The sequence below is a fragment of the Fulmarus glacialis genome, unplaced genomic scaffold, assembly GCF_000690835.1.
Source record: "Fulmarus glacialis isolate BGI_N327 unplaced genomic scaffold, ASM69083v1 scaffold38426, whole genome shotgun sequence".
NCBI lineage: Eukaryota > Metazoa > Chordata > Aves > Procellariiformes > Procellariidae > Fulmarus > Fulmarus glacialis.
This window is the reverse complement of record NW_009220699.1, coordinates 1-17,783: the sequence shown is the minus strand read 5'-3', so window position 1 is coordinate 17,783 and position 17,783 is coordinate 1. Positions and strand designations below refer to the sequence as shown.

Genomic DNA, 17,783 nt, shown 5'->3' with positions numbered 1-17,783 from the left:
TGCTTTTTGAAATAAAAAGCACCCACATAACATATACATGCTACTTATACTTTGTTAAATAGGCATTTTTTCCTCTATATACCCTACTAATAGCCAAGATGTGTTTGATTATGTTGCTTTCCATTTTCCTTTACACCAACTCTAAGTCTTTAAATACAAGACAACTGCCATCTTCAGGAAAAAAGCACATTTGACAACCTCCCTCCTAAACCGGCATTCCACATATAGAAACATGTTGCTAGGCAAAACTGCAAATGCTATGCCTCAATACTTTCTATAGGAAACCAGCGTAACTTCAGTGTTGCATCTCTTTTCAAAAACAAAGCTTCTACGACACTGAAAGCAGAGCAAATGAAATACTAAAAATCAGTGATTATACTACAAACACCTTTCCAAAGGAATCATGTGCTGCACCTCAGCAGAAAAGCATATCCAGAAATATACCTAATAATTTTACAAGCAGTTCTGTTAAATGTAAATACAGACTTCATAGTTGAGACGCAATTAGAACGTAATAGAGCACGAGATCGGATTTTCCCAACTGTCAGCATCTTCTCTGCCCTCCTCCCTGTCACACCCAAGGAAGAGTTAGTGTTTTTCAATTTTATGTGCTTTTAAATAATGTATTTTCTGCAAATATATTTAAATAATATATTTACCTAAGAACCTGTGGAATGTTTATCCCGGGAACACTTAGATCATTAAAACATAGCATTAAAAAATGGGCACTTTGCAACAATGCTGAAAATGATTACGTTAGTTGGGTGTGAAGAGGCAGTTCTCAAATATTACTTTTGAAATGCTAATGAAATGCAAAAACATGTAATGCATACAGTTTCTATTATGGAATAATGTGATTTACAGTTGTACAAACTAAGTGCACTTCCTTCTGTTTATAGAAACGGTATTTCTCAAAAACAGTAAAAAAATGAACATATTAAGTTAATTAAAATGTTATGTTTGATTTTTAAATGCTTTTAAAGGAATTTTTAAAAGAAGATGGCATCAGTTTATTGTCTCATTCATTATAACAGCTGAGACTTTTCAAAGAGATAAAACAGCACTTTTTTTTTTGCTTTGAGTTTCTACCTATTCTTCTGAGTTATTCTTGGTGTACTAACATTTTAAGTTAATTACACCAAGTTAAAAACTTGGTGTTTAAGTGTCAGCTATTATAATGAATGAGACAATAAACTGATGCCATCTTCTTTTAAAAATTGCTTTTAAAAGCATTTAAAAATCATATTTTCCAATAGAAAGCAGAAAACTCACAGCCTTTCATTTGAGTATTTTAGCCACAGCACATTATTTTGTCTGAAGCTTGCTGCCCTCGTGAAAGTGTTCCCCATAATACATGTATGGAAACAAAATTCTGTCCAGGTAGATTTTGTCACACCTGGTTTCCATTCTGCCTCCTGCATTTTCATTTCCAAGGTTGACAGTCTCACTGTTGGTAACTTGAACATGACACATGGCTTACATAGGTCTGAAAATGCCTTATGAAGAGAATATTTACTTTTGCCCACCAGTGAAAATTGTCCTTAGTGGTCTGAGCAGGATGATCACCTCATGCTGGGAAACAGTGTAGTAGTGTATTTGCTGGCTTAATACTGACCGGAAACATTTAGAATCACCTATAAAGTTAATCCTACACATGGATGTTATTCCCCCCATTTCCTCCTCCCCCATCAATACCATCCGACTGGGAGGAAGATGGCCGAGAGTTCCTCGAACGAGACTGGCCATTCAGTCCAAGTGGTGTTCCCAACCGATGGCTCATTTGGGATGCTGCATCATCTGATTCCCATCGCTCCAACTCCTCTCGCACAAGTCGCTCCATTTGTTCTCTGTGGATTTCATTGTCACGACCCAGTCTTTCATCCTAAACAGATTAAAAGACACAAGCTGGAAACACAGCTTCCAAACTTCAGTCTAAGCAAAACCCTATACAAACGTGGGAAATTCTTATACCACTCAAGTATTTCCATAAGCTAGTGGAGAAACACAGCTAGTGCAGTAAATTGTTTTCTTTCCAGTGATGTAACACCCAGGTTGTCACCTTCACTTACGAAAGCACAATTTGTATTAGTTTCTAATATTTAAATCCACCTCTAGAAATGTAAAATATACTGAGGAGAGCACATCCACAAGGAAGCCCCATCTCAAGGATCAAGCAGAATTATTGGCTGGAACAACAGTAACAGCCAGGAACACCATATCTGTGACAAGGCAGCTAGAAGTCTGACCTACATAACCCACCAAGACAGTCCATCTCACCCACCCCTTAACAGCCCTATTCAGGCTGTTCTTGCCCCATCAGGAAGCCAACAGGCTTTAGCATCCACAGAAATAACACGTTTGTCCCACTGGCCACTTTCAAAGGGCCCTCAAGAAAGAGAAGGTGGGAGGGGAGGCAACAGAAGCTAGATAACCCTGCTTCCACCTGCCACACACAATCCCAGAAGCAACATGGGAAAAGAGCAGGCTGTACAGGCCTGCTGGGCTAGATCCCCCAGACTCTAACAGATTAGTCCATAAAAAGCATTGTATTAATCCCAACAGACACCAAGGGATGAACAAGCTGCTTCAGCAACTACCAAACACCACTGCTGTCCAGCTCAGGGGTTTAAATGGTGCTCTGTTGCCTCAGCATGACACAGGCCTGCTATAAGATGGGTTGTCATATCTGAAACTTGCATCATGTCCCTAACATTTCATGTCTTAAACTTCATGTTTTCCTAACACAACACTGAAATCACTTGGCCACTGCCAAAGCACCCACCTCGTCTTTAACACCACTCCCTCAACCCTTCCAAGCCAAGCAGTAGGAAGAAGTGCTAAGAAGAAGTGCTAATAGTAAGCAAGCCATGCAGGTTGTGACCAGACAGGAGAGAGTGAATTTCTTACCTCTGTCACTCCATCTAACAGTCTTCCCAACACATCTCTCCTTTTTAGTTTGGCTCTCTCCATTGCTTCGAGCTTCACAATAACGGCATCGATCTTGGAGACAATACTGCCAATAGAATGCTCCATGCGATCGACCCGCCTCATGAGTCTGAGGGCAACAAGCATGAGCTTCAGTGGCTCTGACATTTCTGAGTCAATATCATTCTACTATGTCAACACACAGAGCAGATAAGGATGACACAGCATTTTAATTCAAGCACGCATCTGACTTTCCACAAATGAGTCCTACTGTCCAGGAAGGGACAAGGTACACAAAAGCAAGAAGATAACACAGGGGTAAAGCAGACGGGGAAAAAAGTACATATTCCACTCTGTTTTCCCTGCTTTTAGGGCAATCTCGTCAAAATTTGTTGGTCCTAGTTACTCAAATTCTTAATTCAGCTAGTGTTGCTATAATGAATGAATACAGAGATCTACCATTTTAGGCAAAATACACACTCACAAATTAACTTAATCTTATTAAAAACAACAGCTGAAGTTCTCACTGAACCTAAAACAACCTCAAGGTTTTACTACTAAAAAAGCCAGAAAAGTCTTCATTATTGTAGCATGACCATTTTTTCTGTCTTTTCAATGACTAGGTTTGAAGGACAGGGGGTTTTTTTGTTGTGGTTTTTTTGTTTGTTTTGATTTGGTTTTGGTTTTCTAATTGATTCCCATGAGCCTCTCTAAAGTAATTCCAGTTCAGATATTACTTGAAAGCTACTAAAAGGAGTGACTTAAGCACCTTAAAAACAAAACATTTACTTTTATGATTAATTTGATTAATATTCAGAGTTATAGGAGAGACTACTATATAAACGAAAGAAGAAAACACACAAGGAAAAAAAGAAAAACAAACACCATGCAGATTCGCCCCCCTCAGAAGCATAAACTTACACTTGGAACTCTTCATAGGAAACCCCACTAGAGCTGCTGCCCCTCCTCCTGGAGCTGTGTCCACTGTCTTCATCCTCATCCTCCTCGGAGTCGTCCACGCTCCGGGGGAAGCTGCGGCTGCTCAGAGGACGTGGCAGAGAGCTCCTATCCAGGTCCAGATCCTCCTTTGTGAAAACACAAGCCACAGAGAGAGATGTACAGACTTTCACCTGTACACAGGGGATGGGGGTGTCAAGGTCAAAGACCTCCTGCCCTCCATCAGTTCCCCCTTGCCTTTTTACAGTTCTGCTCAGACCGCCAGGGATGAGAGCAAATGTGAAGGGAAACAAGAGAATTCTTCTGGGGCAGCAAACCAGCACGGGGAGAAGACAGGCAGACAGCGCTGGTGGCATACCACTCCTAACGCTGAGCTCACCCTCTCTTTCTCCAGGTCATCTCTCATCTGCTGATGTTCATGCTCTGTCAATTCCTGGTCCCCATCCTGGTCATATTTGGTAAATATTGCTTCAATCTCTGCATCTGTGTGCCCCTTCCTGAAAAGGCAGTAAAAACAGTTCCCTTACTTCCCATTTTTCAAATGCTGAATGAACTTCAAGTATTAGAAAAACATCTCACTCTGGACAGACTTTCATCCCCAAGCCAAAGACACGACTGATCTCAGTGCTGCCTATAAATTCACAACACTGATAGCAAAAAGCTCAGCCCTCACCTTTCATTAGTTAATAGCACAAGTCTCCCCTAGACTGCACCCTGCTCCTTCACAAGCATCCCTTTTATACCTCCTTGATTTGTTCCCTTTCCTTGGACTCCTGCCTGTTCACAAACTCCTGCAGTGGCTCTGATAGAAACATTACTGTTCCCTCAAAGGCCTTAGATCTCTGCTTCCTCAGACCCTTTCTCCCCCACAACACAGCAACTCAAGGAGGCTGGGCCCCAGAGCACCAAATCCTTCCTCCGGTGTGGGATGCCACCCCACTGCAGCAACACTAGCCATTGTGCAGACTCCAGGGGCCAGAGCTCAGCAGACCTCCTTAGTTAAGACTTCTCTTCCACCTCAAACTGACCATTCTTTTCCCACTCCTCTCTTCTTCTGCAGTTCCATGCCACAGTTTGAATTTTCCTTTATGCAATGCCTGCAGACCCATATGCAAAGATTGTTTACCTGGACACATCTGTTTGTTTACATAAACCTCCCACCAGATACAGGAAAAGCACATTCTTTGTTACCCACTAACCAAAAGAAAAGTACTCTGCTGTGTTTCCTTTATTCACATTAGCATAGTCTTAGAAGAGAAATTCGCGTCAAAGACTTAACATCGCATGTCTCTGGGGATACTATTCAAGGTAAGAAGCAACAAACTTCCTTACCCTTTTAGATCTTGCCGGAGTTCATCAAAATTTAGTTTTCCCCCACCTTGTCTCAGACTTTCTGAAATGTCATCAACAGTAGTTTTCTTCAATTTAAGTTTGATCATGGCTTTGTTGTAACCCTAAAAGAAAAAGTGAAATTTCATGTTTTACTTGTCATGAAATGTTAACGCTTGATTTCTAATAACAAAAATCAGCTAGTGTATACTATCATTCAGTGTGTTCCAAAAGCTCTGCAAGAATCTGTCTTTTCCTTCAGTTCATCCATCTTTTATTTCAGTGTTTAAATGAGCAATTTACAAATACCTTCGCAGTTAGAGGTAAGGCTTTCATTATTCAATTTGCACTGCAGGTCAGTAGGAATGGAGTATTTTGTCCCAGTAAGACACCTTTGGTAGTAACTGACAGTTAAGTGACAGTTTTAAATAATGCTGACAAAACAGGTACAACTTTCTGCGGTCATTTTCCTTATCTCTCATTCTTCAGTTGTAGGAATGACTTTTTAAAAAAGTCCTCATCCCAACAAAGTAGCACTTTTCATTTTTCTCTGCTCTGTTTTAATAACCAGTTTCCAAGTTTTAAACTCTGAGTTACTGGTCATGTGAGTATACGTTTAGACATTTCTGACCACGGTACAGCACCGCATCCATGCCAGAGCGCATGCACGTGCACATGTTTTTCCCAAACTGGGATTATGGTCAAGCTCTTAACTTTGTATTCAACAACCTTACTGGCAGCTGCCCCTGGGAGCTCCCAACACATTATCCAAGACTTGCCTCATCTTATTGCCTGAAACAAGGTAATTCTGAATTCTGTGGCCTAGCCAAATAGCAGTTTAGCTTCATCAGTTCAATATTTCTGTACGTACCTAGACAGACAAACCCTGTGTCGTATTCAGTAGGCTGATCATTCAATGCAAAGTCTCAGATGACAAAGTCTCAGATGACTAAAATACCTTGTGATGGAAAGTTTTCATTCATTTAATTTACACTTAGCTCAGATTCATTTATTTTAACTAAGAGATGTGTATTTTCATCAGCTGCTGCCAGCTTGACTTTGTACGGTTTATATAGCATTTTATGGAGTATATAGCATTTTATGGAGTAAGTTCAGATGTGAGGAATGAGATGTCAAACAAACAAAATGTTACTTTTACCTTTCTAATAAGGTCAGACAGTTCCATTTCTGCCTTCTGTTGTGCCATATCTGATTTGACTTCGGAGTATGTATCATTGATAATGGCCAAAAACATGTTCTGTTCATGAGAAAAATAAAAAAGCCCACTTAAAAATTTCAACAAGTGTGAGCCCTACTACTCCTATGATCTTCATGTGCAGACCTATACATGAGTTTTTTAAAGAGGGCCAGGAGAAAATGGTACGCTGTTTAAAAAGCACTAACATCAAGAGCTTGAGATATTGAAGTATGATGCACTACAGTATAACAACTTTTAATCAAGACTACTGGTTATTAACATACTGGAGAATTACATTCCAGAGAGGGTTCACACAGCAGTGGCAATATATATATGACGTTAAACAGGCATGGTTTAAGTTTGGCGTTCTACCTGCAAGGCCAAACTTACACAGATAACAACTGTGAATTAATCTATGCAACACAGCTGGCAACAAAAATGCCTGACGAATCAAGTTAACTATTCATCCCATAATAACCAGCACAAACACAAGGTTTTTACCTAGTTACAGCTCTGCTTGCATTTCAGATTAAAAATAAAAACAAAAAAAGCTTAGAATCAGACACTTGGCATGTATGCCACCAACTCTGAAAAGAGTTTGGTCGCTTGTTCAGACAAAAGAGAAAAAATTGGTCTCACTACCCCTGTGCCAAGCATATAATTTACTTGAACCATGCTGTCATTACTTGCTGAACACGGAGTAAATATGATTGAATTGCAAGCTGGACATTCAAGTCCAGAAAGAATTACTCAATTTACTGGCACAGTGAATGTCCCACTCTTATGCAGAAAGGCAGTGTTAACCTCTATCTCCTCATGGACTTAAAAAAATGCTTTCGAAGAACAATCTTCCAGTGCTGTATCTTTATGCATTTTTGCCCTACACCAGAGAAGTAAGAGGTAACTTGACTACTGCCTATTTTGCTTTCAGCTGCCCAACATTAAAAGTTGGTACTTCCTGCCCATCTTCTCTAACTTAGTTTCCAGGTCTCAGACTGGTCTCAAGGAGCTTACAACAACATTTCACTCCAGCCAAATGACAGGACGTGCAGATATTAATAAGCACACAAATTATAGCGAGTATTTTGGATAACCTGCCATGCCTTCACACTCCAGTGATTTTCTGCTACCCCTTAGGAAAAAATATTTCTTTGCCTTGCTGGACACTAGCCTCTGCTCCTCTGGATTTTGTGAGGTGCTTCAAAGCAAATATGAAACCCGCTTCATGTGCTTCTTTGGCCAGAGTGACCCATCCATTATTTTCTGACCAGTCCATCTCAAAGAACACCTAAGATTCTCTGCTTCCTTACTAACAGCCAAGATGAAGTCTTCTCCCACAAGTAACATCTGAATGCCATTTCTCCTCATCTCAAAGAATAATAAAAAGCCTCATTAAGTACAAGGGTCATTAAATAACTCTAAAAGTTATGATGATACAGGACTGCTGTACCGTTTTAAGGTTAGTAAATTCCTCCTTTAATGCTTGCCACCTTATCGATCACCAAAAGACATACAGTTTGGGGAATAATCTGAGGATTTCTTGCTCACATAACAGCTTTTGTCTGGTGATATCATCAGAAACAGAATTGCTATTATTAATGTTAGTACCAAACTAACTGAAAACCACATGCAGGTAGAAGATACTGGGGCTCTTCACTTGTATCAACATAAAAAAAAATGAATTTACTTGGTCTCCTAGGCTTCTGAGAGAGAGGTCTCCTCCTCTATCCCTCCGCTTTTTGTTATATAAATTATTAGTAAGACTGTAATATGGATTCAATACTAGTATTAACAGAGAGCATACAAAAAATGAGTACTCACAATATACTCACTGTTTGAATTTATTTGTCAGATGATCATGTCTACGTACTACCTCTCAGATAAATTGAGCTTCTTATAAGACTGTTTGTCAAAAAGTGTACAGGTAATCTGCACTGGGAAGGTGAGAAAGACAGAGCCCAACTCTGCCCTGGAGAAGGAAAAGAGGATAGAAAAGAGGCCTTTGCAGGCAAACCTGCGTATCTGAAAGCTGCTGCACTGCTGATGAATTAGGCTTTTCTAGCAGACAAGCTGTGTTTTGCATGCATGAACTAGGCTGTTGTAAACACAGCCAGCCACGCATTACAGCACTTTATAAACTAAGAGCCTGTATGGAACATTACAGCTACTTTTCACCAAAAGATACGGGCTTGCTGTGTATGCCAACCAGGCACTATTCCAATTTTAAAAATAAAAAATTCTTTACAATAATAAAAAGATATAAATTAAAAAAACACAATGTGGAGCACTATATGGGAATGACAACAAACACAATGCAAATCTATTTTAAATGAAGAAAAAAAATGAGAGAGTGTAGTGACTGGCCATGTAACAGTCAGGCCCCTACATGGACTGCACACTCACCATTATCAAAAAAAGCCCCAAGTAGCAGTAGGAATCAAAGAACAAGAGATGCAAAAATGGCCACCTACCCACCCCGCATAAACAAAGGCGTACATACCAAAAGAATGAAGAACATAAAGAACACAAATGTAGTGAAATAGATTGGTCCCAAAATTCGATTAGCTTCTTCAACCTCTGTGAAGTTGAAGTCTCCCAAAATGATGCGGAATTGAGTAAATCTTAAAAAACAAAACATATCCAGGAGTTGAAAAAAAACACTTTTGGAGCTGTGCAAGAATTCTCAATCTTTTCTCTATTTTACCCTAACAGTCTGACTGAAGGGCAGCAGAGGTCTGCACTACTGTAATACTTCATCAGGCACTGCAATAGTCAATTCTTCAAGCCCATCTCTAGGCAAAACCAAACTCCCAGTCAGATGCCACACACGCAGAACAAAACTAGGGTGGTTACTTCTAGCTTTCAGTCATAACTGATAATGGGGGCAACAGGAAGCAGAGCAAATCAATGATTACCGTTGCGAAGCTTTAAGACCCACTCCCGTTGCTCTACTATCCCCTCTGCCTCTTGCATACATACAACCCCAACCCTCTTCCTCTAAAGCTGTCTGTACAGTGCCAAGGCTGGAAGAGGCTTGGCACTGTACAGCACAACAAGCATATTTCAAGTTCCTCTGCTTCTCTACAAGAAACTTTTTGCAACACTGCCCCAATGTAAGGGGGCAGGGGAAAATCAATAACTGAACAACCTGGTAGTTACATCTGTTAGAATCAGGTTATGTTGTACCAAATCAATAAAAGAAAAACTGATTAACAACCCTATATTAAGTCCTATCTCTCTCTGGATTCCAGCAGATACTTACAAATTTACTAGTTAGCTGTCTAAGATGGGACTCCGTTTGTGAGTCAACCAACTACACATACTATCAGGAACACAGCGTTATTATGTATACAACATTTCAGTAAGCATTACAAACATAAGTAAGCATATAATCATTCAACTGCTGAAGACAGAGTTATTGCTTTGTTTAGGAATATGACCAACTGTTATAAAAATCATGGCACTTCCACCAACCAAAACCTGCCATTTTTAGCTCACTGATATAGCTATAGTGTATTTTTAATCTCACAGCAAAGACAGTTTTGGAACTAAAAATGTTATAAAAAAATGCATTTGCTACTGAGCTACATCAACAGCGATAAGCCTGCAGCTTATCTGTTTAGATGGACATCATAGGATTTGTTTGGTCTCTGATGAGGCAACCAAATCCATTTACCAATATACTGAGAAATTATTTGCATTTTTTATTCTTGTACTTACATGCAATCCTGGAAAGTGCTGAAGTCATCAATTTGAGTGCCAAAGACAAGATAGGCCAACTGAGCATATGCTAAGAAAATAATAAAAAACATAATGGCAAAGCCAATGACATCTTTGACGCAGCGAGACATGGTGGTGGATAACTGACTCATTGTTCTGTTGAAGTTAACAAATTTGAAAAGCTGTTAAAAGAAAAAAAAAAAACCACACCTGTAAAGACAAGGAAGACAACAGTTTTTTAACACAATTGACCTCCAGCACATGAGGTGTCATACTGAGTTTGACTGGAGACAAAGTCAGTTAATTTACATTTAGAAACACATCACTTCCTAAAAACACTGAGGCTTGAAATGTGAAGAAAATTCTGTGAGAACACCAACTTCTTGTTTGGGTGTGGGGTTTTGTTTGTTTGTTTTTTCACTCATCTATTTGGCACCCTGGCTTCAGAGCAGTGTTACCAAAATTCTATTTTGGTAAAAGCCCATTTTTTTATCTTTATCTTCAATTAAGATGTTAGCTAAGAAGTAGTAAAACATGAGAAAAGAAGCTCTCACAGCTGACTTTGCTCTTGGTTGGACTAGAGACTTCCCGAGGTCCCCTCCAACCTGCATTATTCTGTCACTCTGCAATTTACCATTATTTCTTATAATGAGCCACTTTATTTCTTAAACCATCATGCAAAAATTAGATGCAACTTTGTCTTATAAAACAGTAAGAGATTAGCTAACTTACTTGATAAACCTAAGTATCAGTTTGGAGTATCAGAGTGGAAATTCACTTATCATTGGTCTTGCATTCTCCCCTGTTAGACAGTTTATTAACTAAATGTTCCTCTGCAACTTTATACATACAGAGGACAGGAAAATGGGTATGGACATGAAAAGAAGTATCACTAGAAAGCAGGCAGTAAAACAGAGAAATTGAGTTTAACTAAAGTAATATATCTAGTTTTCAAAAAAATTGGACTAGCTTTACCAACACTTCTAACGATTCAGAAGTTTTGAATAGATAAAATGGGCACAGTTAAATCAGGCTAGGAAAAAGCAAGACCCAGTAAGAATTACTTATCAATTCAGGAATAATAAAAATATTTCTTTACGTGTCTGCTGTGACAAAGCGCTAGCACTGACTACATCTTCTAGACTTAAACAAGGGCTGACTAAACCTGTGGCAAATTACAACCTTGCTTTTAATCTGCAAGAAGCTACCCTTGTGCTCTGACTTTCTCGCACGACCAATTTTAGGAGAAACACGACTAAACCTCAAATAATGTATCACACGAAACTCAGAACACCGCTTACATTCTAATGTTAGAATAAGGATGTGTGTCTTGGAGTTACCTTAATCCAGACAAAAAACACAGTGACTGCAGCAATGTTGTTGAATTGCATTTGCCAATATGCCAAAGGTTCAAAATTGGGGAACGAGTTCTGATCTTCCAGCAGCTTCTTCAGGAGCATATCAACAGTTGATGTCCTATAGATGCTAATTCCTATAGCTATCACAGAGAGCTGAGTACAAAAAAACCATACAAACATACGAAAGGTGATCAGGGTTTTAAAACAACTTGTTTTAGCCACATATGTCAGATAAAGTTAAGATATGAGGAACTTCATGTTATTTATAGCACCACCATAGTGTGAGCTTTAAGCAAAAGCAAATATATTGTTTTCAAGGTGTCCTGACTAAAAGCTAAAGTTTCAAACAGGAAAGTAACAGCTAGGGATTGCACAGAGCCGGGCGGGGGGCGGGAATCACTGATAAAAGCTTCTCGCAGCCCTTCAGGGTCAACCCCACTGGTCACTGATCACATTAGTGCTTAGGGCCAGGCAGTTACGGGGGCTGGAGGGGGCCAGGTTTCACCACCTTTCACTCAGGAGCAATTTAACAGCCCAATAGCTGCTGTTCGAGATAGGATCCCAACTAGAGTTTCTGGACATTATAAGGAAATGAATTTCACAACAAAACTATTAATAGTCCTAGACTACAGACAAATAGCCTGGGAATAAGAAGATTTAGAAATCTTTTCCTTGCCACAGTTGAAGAACAAAATGACGGTGAAGCTCAGAAAAATGAAGCTGTCACAGAGAAGGAAATATAAGGAAAGAAAGATGACAATTCAAAAAGACAAAGGTAAAAAAGAGTAAAGAGCAGAAAGACAGCAGTAGCAAAAAAGGTACTAGTGTTTCTCCGGAGTACAGACTGACCAGTATTGCCCAGAACAAGCAACAGCAGAGAAGCTGTAGTTTTACCATACAGGTAAGGTTCTCGCTTTGACCTCTGCAAATTTGCTTTTTATTAGTGTAAGTGAACACTTCACCGTGTGTATACAGAGTCATAAAGTACATAATCCTAAATTTAAACAATGTCCCTCAGACAAGGTATAAACATAGAATTTGACCCTTTGTGTGAACTGAACTTTACACTCACACTTGAATACACTTCACTGACTGTAACAGCAATAACTGTATCCCCCCACACCATTAAGTATAACAAATGGCATTCAATTCATGTAAACATCCTCAGACATTGTCCTTCATTTACAAAGCACTGTGATGCAAGTATGATTTATCTAGATTACGGCTACTAACTTCAAGACTTAAACCTTTGATTTGTCCAAGCCTGAAGATACAAAACAAGTGTGGGATTGGAATTGTTTCAGCACTGCTGGCTTTGTATACTTTTGGTAAGTACAGCTTTATATAAGTCAAGAGAGAATTATATTATGTAGCTTTAAAGCTCAGATTTTCTGCTACACCAAAATTACTGATGTGCAACACTGTCCACTTAACCAAGAAAGCAGCCCTGACCGCTGCTAGCACTCTACCATTTTGAGACACTTCTTCAAACTTGGTATTAGCTGGTGAGTATTTTAATACCACATTAAATCTCTTTGTGGTTCTTTGCAGACATATTCAAATCCCATTCCCACTCCTCCAAATGCAAATTGCTACTTTTAAAGCTGACGATTTTCTCACTTGAAAGCCACTGCAACAGTCTGTATCAGATATGTAGAAGAGAAATGAGGGCAAGTTTGTTACCTCCCATAATGGTTGTGCCTTTATAGACAAAAACTGTGAAAAAGCATACTGGACAAACACTCTGAACTTTTCACCAGGACGCGAAGGTTGAAATCACCGAAGACAGAACAAGCAAGTTTGCAAAACACACCAACATTACAACACAGACTAAAATTGTCTTATTCAGACTGAATAGCCCAATAGTCTGTAAGTATCCTTCCTAATGATGTCCCTATTCCTTAAACCCACAATAGGAATACTGAGTCATTTACATCTCCCACAAAGTGCATTTCAGAAAGCAATTTTAGCCTTATTATAAAGATTACTTACCACAATGATAAGGATATCAAGGCAATTCCAGAGACTTCTGAAGTAGTGCAGTCTATGAATGTGAATTTCTAAGATCTCTTCCACCATATAATAAAGAACAAAAAGACAAAATGCCATTTCACAGGCTGCCAGGAAAAAATCAAAAGTGGAGATGTAGTGAATCAGCCTCACTGGCTGAAACTGCCAAGATGTAACAAGGCCTCCAGTTGCTGGAAACTCCACTAACAACCTGCATTTAAAAAAAGGCAAAGAAAAAAAAAATTCATTTACAGAGTGTTGACGAAAAGCACTACTAAAAGATACACGGTTTTATTTACATAATTATTTAAATAATGGAAACAGGCAAAAGCCCACATACGATTCAGAGAAGACACTACACAGAATAGAAGGTGTAAACCTGACCGCACTCAATTTTGACTAAAACCCAAAGCATTTAAGGAACAGTGAGAAAACAGACACAGAAAGACCTGTCTTCATCTGCATCTGTTTCATGCTGTCTAAACTAAAGACTGATGTTGTATATCCACGTATTTACTTTAACAAGCCAACTCACTAGAGAAGTCACCTGCAAACTACACCCAAGCCATTGCGGCATCAGGAAAGTCAGAAGCGCCTCCAGATGGTGAGTGCAGCCGCCATATGGAGTCCTACTTCTTTGACAGGGAGGCATGCCACTTCAGTTATCTGCCTCCTTTACACAAAACATACGCTTACCCATGTCCTCAAAACAAAGTAATCAGAAGAAAACCCCAAGTCTACAACCTACACTGTGCAGTTTGAACATTCTCATCGTTCTGTTCATACCTGACAACGCAGAATAGATTGATGTTTGCATTGTATACGGAGAAATCAATGAAAGCTGCTCTGGTCCCTCTGTCCAGCCACAGGTTCTGCTTAAGGCTAGCAATCTGCACAGCTGTCACTTCTCTGGTCCTTGAGAGGTCTTGGTAATAACCAGCCCCACTGTATGTGGCAATCAAGCCCCAGTGGCTGCTCCCATTCAAATCCTTCTCATTGGTATACGTCCAACTAGTTCAGAAGTAAGTGAAACAGAGCACGTTAGTCTTTCCACTTTCAACTTACAATTAACAAAACAGACACCAACAAAACCTGACCAAAAAAACGTATCAGTTACTTAAAGCTGCTTTCATTTAAGAGGTACTTGTAGAAAGTTTTGATGCTTGTACCCTGGAGAAAGAGCTTACAAAGTTCCTTTGACTACACAACAAAATTAACATAGAAAGGTGAGTCACAAGTATATTAAATGGGAAAAGGGAACACATCAATCCTCTCACACAGAATTTCTATCCTCAGGGAAAGAAAGAAAATTGGCATTTACATAGTTATGTTCCACCTCCAAAACCTTTTACAGTTCAACTCACACACCGTCCTCCAAGAGAGGCAGTGCTTTCCCATTTTTAGCCAGGGAAGACAACTGCAGTGAAACCCACTGTAGTAATACAATCTGGAATTACAGAACAGGTGCTCATGAGTTGCAGTGCTGCACTCAGACCACAGCGTGTCTCCCATGCATAACAGCTACCAATGGCACAATGACAGCACCTAAACTCAAGTGGATGAAGAGCACAGTTCACTCCAAGTTTGGCAAGGTTTCTTGATGAGCAGAACTGGCAGCTGCTCTGGATTTACCTGGCTTTACAGACAGAATGTACAGCAAATGCAGAGTTGCCTCTGCCAAGAGACTTACTGTGTCATTCAGCATAACCCAGGTCAGGGGAAAAAAAAAAGAAGAAACGTGTCTACAGGAATACTACGTACGCTGTTCCATTTCGGAGTCCAAAAGGAGCAGTATCTTCATTAGCTACAGAATAGACATCATAGCAGTCTTTGATTTCATCCTTTAAATCTTCAGGTATTGAGCACGAACCATTTCTCACTTTCAGCTGCCGAATGCGAGGCACCCCTAGGAGCAGGTTCTCATAATAAATGAAGCTTTTGTTTTCTGCCATTGTTTTGTTGTTGTACCACATCTCCCAGTAAAGACCATCCAGCAAAGGGCCTTCTGTGAACTGGGGAGGAAGACAGAATTTTAGTTTGCATGTTGCCAGCACTGTTTTTATAGATATCCATTCCGTGGATGTGTTAGAATTGCAGTTGATAATTTTTCTGACATAAGGTCTTACGGTTACCTGTCCTCCAAAGACTTTCTGCAACCTTGCCCTACCCTGCCCCACTAGAATTACCTAGGTTCTAAACTTTCACATATTAAAGGCCTACTTTGTTCCATAGCTTTGACATTGTGCACAGAGATCTTCATACACAACCCCCACCCCATTAGAAAAAAGATCCTGCAAGTTAAATTTACAGGCCATGACAGGACAAGCAAATCACAGCAACAGAGATAAAAAAATTGTTTTTAGATTACCTTCCAGAAGTCATCCATTGTGGACAAAGTTTTGAAATCAGTTTTCTCCATTTTTGATACAGGTGTTTCCAGGAAGAGCTGCGACATAATCCTTGTGTAATAGTACATACTGGAACTCACTGTCCCATAAGTCACTGCAAAAGATTTGGTAAGGAGTGAGAGGTAAAGGCGTGGAGGAAATTGAAGAGGAAAAAAAGAAAAGAAAAAAAGAGTACTTTGCTTGTTTTGAATACATCAGTTTGTATTTGTATAGATTTTCCACTGAAAAGTTTAAGCTTCAGAACAAAACAAAATCCACACCAAGCAGCATTTGTCTGTCAACTGTGATTAAAATACAAAAAGCAGTGAATAGACTGATCAATCAGTTTAAAATACTCAGTTCTCCTTCCCCTATTATTAATGCTTCTACAAAAGCTAACTTCAAGAAAACAAAGGCACAATTTAGCAGCCTGAAGAGAGGCAGCTAGTGCCTTTTTAGGTGACTTGTGCTATCCAAGGCATCCATAGAGAGCTTGCATAGATGGCACAAGACCTCAGGAGAACTATGCCCTGCTTGAGCAGATAATGATGGTCAACCAGGATATCACAGGGCACTGTGAATGACACTAGCTGCCTATGGCTAGACAACGAAACTCCACCCAAGACGTGCCGTGCTTCTAAGAGAATCTCCCCACAGAGAAAAAAATGATTGTGTGTTACTTCTTTTCCTCACACTGGGCCAAGCATTTGGCTGAGGACCACAGAGCATAAATTATAAAATGACATACAAAGCCAAGATGGCTTGAGAGAACAGTCTCTGGCACTAATAGTGTTACTGCCTATAAATACTTAAAACCATTTTATGGCTAAAACTCAGAGAAGCCTGAAAGATTAAGTCTACACTGAACAATCTCCATTAGTTTTGACAATTTTATAAAAATATTTTATCACAGGGAAGAAAATGTGTTTTCTTTAGCAACCGGAGAACAAGTACTATTTTTAATAGACTTCTGCTGTGGCACATGGAATGTATCACATGACTGTGCAATACCTGGATTCTCTCTAAATACGTACTCTCAAAAATACAAAAGTACAAGAAATGCCCGTAGCATTTAGCCTGCACTGGAAAGCGCTCTCCCAGGGCATGCCAAGCCACAGATCAGTCTCTCCCATAGTTATTGCCTACGTGTAAAATTAAAAAGGATAGTACTTGAAAAAAATACTAATGAGTTAGCAATATCTGTAGATATTTAACACACTACACTTTTCCTTTATTCTGTTACCAAAAATCCTTTTCTATAGCAAAACAAATTGTCAACAGCCTGCAGTCAAACTTTTCCCGCTGAAGCCAATTTCAGTTTATTTTAATTCTGGTCCCTCACTGCTACACCTCTCCTGGTGGTACAGCATACCAGCCACAAGCAGTCTCACACTACTTTGTCCATAAACCTGCACCAAGCATTCTTAAAGGTCTCAGGAAGGAGAAAACCCATGATATTTTTGCAGTACAACACCAAACCAGTTGAGTTGACGATATAAAGTTTGGGGGTTTGGGTTTTTTTAGTAATTCTACTCCAGACAAGCAAGGCAGACTTGGTCTCAGAGCCAGTCCACCAATGCAATTTTGCATTTTCTTTTCCACTCCAAGATTCTCTCTCACAAAAAATAAAAACATCACCTTGTCCTATTACAACTGATCATAAACAACAACTTAAGTGTCACTGACATTTCAGGCATTTAGAACAGAACTGCCCACACTAAAAATTGGTGGCTTGAAACATATCGACCTTCCAATGATATATGAACTTAATGCATATACAGATTTTGTTGTTATTCTCCCTAGTAACCAAATAAAACATCTATTTCACAACTCCATAGTAAGTTCTATTTGGCATTGTCTTGCTAATTTTTATGCAAATACATAGAATCATAGAATCAT

The 17,783-nt window shown here is 39.4% G+C and overlaps 1 protein-coding gene across 1 annotated transcript; it reads right to left on the bottom strand.

The window, feature by feature from the left end:
• Nucleotides 1–1,160: 1,160 nt before the first annotated feature.
• PKD2 (polycystic kidney disease 2 (autosomal dominant)) lies at nt 1,161–16,084 on the bottom strand (the record flags this gene model as incomplete). Its single annotated transcript, XM_009580852.1, has 13 exons — nt 1,161–1,882; nt 2,908–3,055; nt 3,847–4,010; nt 4,262–4,379; nt 5,215–5,336; nt 6,371–6,469; nt 8,910–9,030; nt 10,130–10,311; nt 11,470–11,640; nt 13,480–13,708; nt 14,284–14,508; nt 15,259–15,509; nt 15,866–16,084. Coding segments are annotated over 13 exons (2,283 nt in total), but the record flags the coding sequence as incomplete, so codon positions are not given.
• Between the last annotated feature and the right edge of the window lie 1,699 nt (nt 16,085–17,783).